Below are 5,195 nucleotides of genomic sequence, written 5' to 3' on the forward strand. Positions count from 1 at the left end.
AGCTGGGAGAATGAAGACTCAGGCTTCACCCCAAATCCCCGCTAATGTTTGAAACATGTCCAAAATGCCTCTGTTGACGCGCCGTCCCCACAAATCCAGTTTGGCTTTAAATGCAGCTACTTTATCTGCCAACTTGAAGACAGTTGTCATTTTCCCCTGAAGTGACAGATTGAGTTCATTGAGCAGGCTGAATATGTCCACAAGTAAGCCAGTTTTGGCGCTCAAGTGACCGAGATGTAACCGAGAGAATACGGTCATTTTTCAAAATAAAAGATCGTTCAGACTCAGATAATAAATAAAACGGAAATAATTAATGATTTCTTGTGCGGCCCGGTACCAATTGATCCACGGACCGGTACCGGTCCGCGGCCCGGGGGTTGGGGACCACTGCTGTAGAACATTGTAGAGCGTAGCTAAGTGCCTATCCCAATTTGCAAACTCTAATCACATTAAAGCAACAGTGGGTTTAGTAGTTTCTAGGTGTCTACACCAGATTTGGGTCAAATAGAGGTTAGAAATACATTTTATCCAATTGAGAGAATTAAGATTCACTGAAATAATTCATTTTATTCTTCTGTTGACACCTGATTTAATATTTTCTGATTTTACCTTGAGGGCTTGTGTATTATTTACGTAAACAAATGCCAAACAAAGCATTAGAAAAAACCTGACTGGTCTTGTTTGACCCAGATCTGGTCTTCACTGAGTGTACAAAATATTCAGACCATCTTCCTCATTGATCATTTGCTCTCCAGCCTACATATCTAATGTCTCTATGATCTCATCAATCTTAACAGTTTTTAACCTGTGTCATATCTTATGTTAAGTCAACTCAATCAGTTCATGCCTGGTCAGATCACCTCATTTTACCCATCCCCAGTTTTAATCACAGTACAGAATACCACTGTGTACACTATGTGTTCATCCCATAATCTAATTCCAGTCTGAACATACAGCTTGTATTTCCGGATTTGAGTGTCTGAGCACAAACACATGCATTTCCAGGTATTTTCAGTTTCAGCAGTTGATATCATGTGATTAGTGCCCGTCTCCCCCTGCAGTATTAATCCTGCAAATAACTGAATGGTTGGTCTGTGAGTCCAACTTGATTTTTGGATCCACAGTGAAACATAATTATTGGACTGAGAAGCAATGCTTCTAGTCTCTGGCACCGATTTTGATGCTGAAAAGATTGTTTGTATTGAATATAGACCTCTTTCAGTTTTAATTATGCTCCTGAGGCTGTGTTGCTGCACGGGAGGAGGGAAATTAGTAAAGCTTCTTATGATTTCATGCTCCTACCAGTTGGGTTGCTCAGTCAAGTGTCATTTAACTGATGGGAATGCTGCTCCTTTTCTTTGATTTGTCACTGATTTACCTGGCCACAAACCAATCATTGCTGGATTCCAAACTATTCACGCTATGTTACGTGCTTCCTCTTTCTCTCACACTGCTGTATTGTTCTCATCCCTTCACTTACTGATTACATGCATCTTGCAACATGTCTTCTCCTCAGATGAGAAAGGTGAAGACCTCGCTAAAGAAATGGAGTGCGAGAGCCAATCAGAGGAGCCGCTGCAGCAGGAGGAGGAGGAAGGGCTAGTTCAGGAGGAGGAGAAGGCAGAGGAGGAAGGGCTAGTTCAGGAGGAGGAGAAGGCAGAGGAGGAGAAGGCAGAGGAGGAATCGGCGCAGAGTCACGGTGCCTCCTGTGAAGGAGAACCTCAGCAGTCTTGGTTGCAGAGTCCAGGAGAGGGCCAGGGACATCTGATCACTCCGGACTGAGGGTGCTGGTCCTGGCCATCATAGAGAAGTGGCACTTTAAAACAATATGGATGGACTAGGACTGTCACCATTAATAGTTTAATGATAGCTTTCTATGTGCAACTAAAGTCTCAAAGGAAAACAATCCATAATCAAGGATCAAAAATATTATATTCATCATATTTGGTAATAAGATCATCAAATGATATTGCCTAAAACGATGCCATCACATCAGGGCTTTAACAGTTTGACTGATGTTCAGATAGCTGCAGTTTTAACCCTGAGGCTGTTTCTCACTAGAGTAGGTGGCTGCTGATGTTGCCCCGTGTGGTGAATGACAAACTGACTTTGTTTAATAATTTACACAGTCAGGTCCTTTTTAAGTAGCTGGCTGCTGTTCGGTTTGTCCGTGACGCGTGTTATGGTTTTAGATGAAACTGCTGATTCATAAATGGACTGTCCTCACATGCAGTAAAACAAATACATGCTGAATTCTAAATTCCTTCACTGACCCTAATTTCAGCCATTTGTTTTCCCACTCCGTCTGCTATCTGTATAATTTGTTAAATATCATAGCTTATTATAATGCACATTTAAGTATAGTACCTAGATGCTGTTTATTGTTTTGTTGGGGAGGGGGAAAAAAAATTATCACCAAGATTATGATGAGAAAACATGGTCCAGCATCATCAGTTGTGTTAACAGTACATGCATACAAGTGTGCCATGAAGTAGAAACACGTGGACCGAGGTCTGGAAACGGGTCTTTATAGAAACACTTTGACTCTTTCTTCCTCACCAAGCTTTTGTTCTGCAGCATAAAATGTAAACCTCTAAAATAAAATCAAGCCATTGATTTTGCAAAGGTCTTTCTCTGCGATAGGACCTTGCAACTTTAGCTTATTGGTTTGAGGAGTGAGGAATGACGAGCAGTGCTAGCTATGTAGCAGCCTCAGTCTCACCTGAAACTCAAAACCTCCAGCAGATGAAAACCAAATATGTTAATGTTGTGTTTTATTTATGCATTAGTGGCCAGAGTAAAATCCCAGGGATAATATGTTAAAGTGGAAAACTGATTACTAGCATGGTCCCAGACTGGAGCTGAAACTACCTATTCCCTCTCTATCTGGATTTTGCCAATTGTACTTTTTCATGGGATTATCATTTGCCACATGAACTTGTTTTATCAGAATTTGCACCGTTTCTCTTTGTGTTTATCTGCCCATATTATGTTTGAACCCACCAGGTATCGCTGGTACTGTCACAACTCTTTAAAAGCATCAGCCTTGTTTAGGTTCTGTAGCCTCCAGGGGCTGAAGATTTGCTGAAATATTTTAAGTATTTTCTTGTTTTTGCTTACATTAATTTTAAGTGTTGTAAATGTAGTAGACACCTGGTGTCATGGTTGTGTGTGCCTTGGTTGCTGCTGGTATATTCATTTGTTTACAGTGTAAGCTGGCCCAGGTTTAGCTTCTGCAGCAACATCAAGTAGCACTGACTACTTACTTTTCTGTTTTGTTTTGTAATTAAGTGGGGCAAGAACAAATGGTGTCTACACAAATGTAAATGTGATGTGTCATTTGTACTGTGCAGGTCTGGTCCTGCAAACACTCCCAGACTAAATGAGTAAAACAGGTTTCATGGGGCACAGACGACGTGTAAAATTTTTCTGAAATGTGTTTACTTTCCACTTTTCACATGTTACTGTGCGTTTCTGATTGGTTGTCAAAGTCCTCAAAACCTTGCAGTGACCCAGAATCATTTGGCAAAGGCTAACTGTAAAGTTTGGCCCACGCTTTTGAATCTGCCACTGCCCTGCAGTCTGTTTTTTGACAGACCCTCGTTGAATGCTGTTCAGACACCACTCTATGAATTGAAAATCACCGGACTCTACACCTTGACCACAGCTTGACGTTTTGATTTTGTCCCATTATTTCTCCGTGCCAGGCAGCTATGTTTCCAAAAGTTGCAAAATGTTGCATCATGGTACCTTCACCAGCTTACAGGTTTGGGGTGAGCTGAAGGCTATCGGTGTTAACAAGCTTTTCATCTCCAATGATATGCGCTGGTGATGAAAATGTGTTAAAATTCCAAATTTTAAGCTGTTAGTTTAATATTTAAAAGCCTAGATTCTCAACAAGTTGTCTCACACACTGACATGTGTAGACCCTGCTGACTTTGTTCTTGCAGTTTTTTTCTTTGCTCGTCTAGATTTAACAGGTATATTTCTACCAATGCTGGTCATCATGTAAGTGTGTGCATGAAACGCTTAATAAAGTTTAACAACAACAACAACTCATACCCACTCGGTGTCATCAAATCCAACCTAAAACCTGTGTGGGCCTTACCCAGACCTAACCAGAAGGTACATAGTGTTGTTTCTAGTTTCTCAGGAACACATGACCTGTACAGTGGACAATCCTGACTCAGTCTATTAGTAATGAGAAAGACAGTCATGTATATTAAAAGTGAGATTCAGCTCTGGGCTTTAACACCACTGTCATATGACAGTGACTTAAAATGGCATAAACAAGTAATGACTTATTTCTCACTATTTCACATCTACAGTACAAAAAAACAAAAGAACAACAAGTGGTCAGTGCAGTATGACTTTACAGAACTTTATCATTAAATTGAAATATGTGGTCTTGTCTCTTGCCCTAATAATTCACAGCTGCAAATAAATCAAGTTGCTTTCAGCTGGTCGCTGTAAACCCCGCAGCACTGACTAAAAGGTTTAAACTTCATGGAATATTTACGCATCCATTACTTGCTAAAAAGTCTTTGTTATGGCACCGTTGTATTTGCTACAACATTATTGAAGCTGCATATCACACACACTATAAAGGAGAAATTGTTTGAGCTAATTGATATGTTTGTGACCGGGCCAATATACAGGCCTATGCAACCCAGACCCTAATAACTTTTAGTAGTTCCCCAAGAATAACACCCCTCCTGTTTTCTATCAGGTCAGATTCATGCAAACTTCACCAGTACTGAGTTGCTACCCCTGGATAAATCTGCAAATACAGAGAGAAGAAGTTTCCCCCCCACTTAATAAATACAGTGTAAAACAGGAATGAAATGGTCAAAGTCAACAGGTGAAAAAGGCACCATTATATAAACACCACAAATCAATGAACAAACCAAATACAAGAGGGCCTTGCCTCCCTGTGCATCAAACCATTCAGGCACTGTTCACACACCATAAAATTGGCTAAACCCTACTTGGGAACAATACAATAAATAGGGAACACATTGCTAGACCTCAATATAAAAACAGAACAAAGCAAGGCAAAACGTTGCATAAGAAAAACAGCAGTGGCTAGTGATGTTCCCTCTGATACCGAGGCTCCGAAATTTGCTGGCACAGTGGTTGTTGTGCAGCCTTGCAAAGGTGACGCTGAAGCACCTTGCTTGTGCACAGACTTTTGT

At 40.7% G+C, this 5,195-nt stretch overlaps 1 protein-coding gene across 6 annotated transcripts in view; it reads left to right on the forward strand.

Annotated features, from left to right (window-relative positions):
- Positions 1-4,790, forward strand: part of lnpk (lunapark, ER junction formation factor) — a 52,144-nt gene extending 47,354 nt beyond the window's left edge. For 5 of the 6 annotated variants that reach the window (XM_020601624.1, XM_020601628.1, XM_020601623.1 and 2 more), the window contains one exon: positions 1,517-4,790. In XM_020601624.1, the coding sequence (XP_020457280.1) occupies positions 1,517-1,782 (266 nt within the window). In that variant the 3' untranslated portion in view covers positions 1,783-4,790. The remainder of the gene's footprint in view (positions 1-1,516) is intronic. The other variant, XM_020601625.1, reaches the window with a different exon arrangement.
- The last annotated feature ends 405 nt before the right edge of the window (positions 4,791-5,195 follow it).

Source organism: Monopterus albus, unplaced genomic scaffold (assembly GCF_001952655.1).
Source record: "Monopterus albus unplaced genomic scaffold, M_albus_1.0 scaffold52.1, whole genome shotgun sequence".
NCBI lineage: Eukaryota > Metazoa > Chordata > Actinopteri > Synbranchiformes > Synbranchidae > Monopterus > Monopterus albus.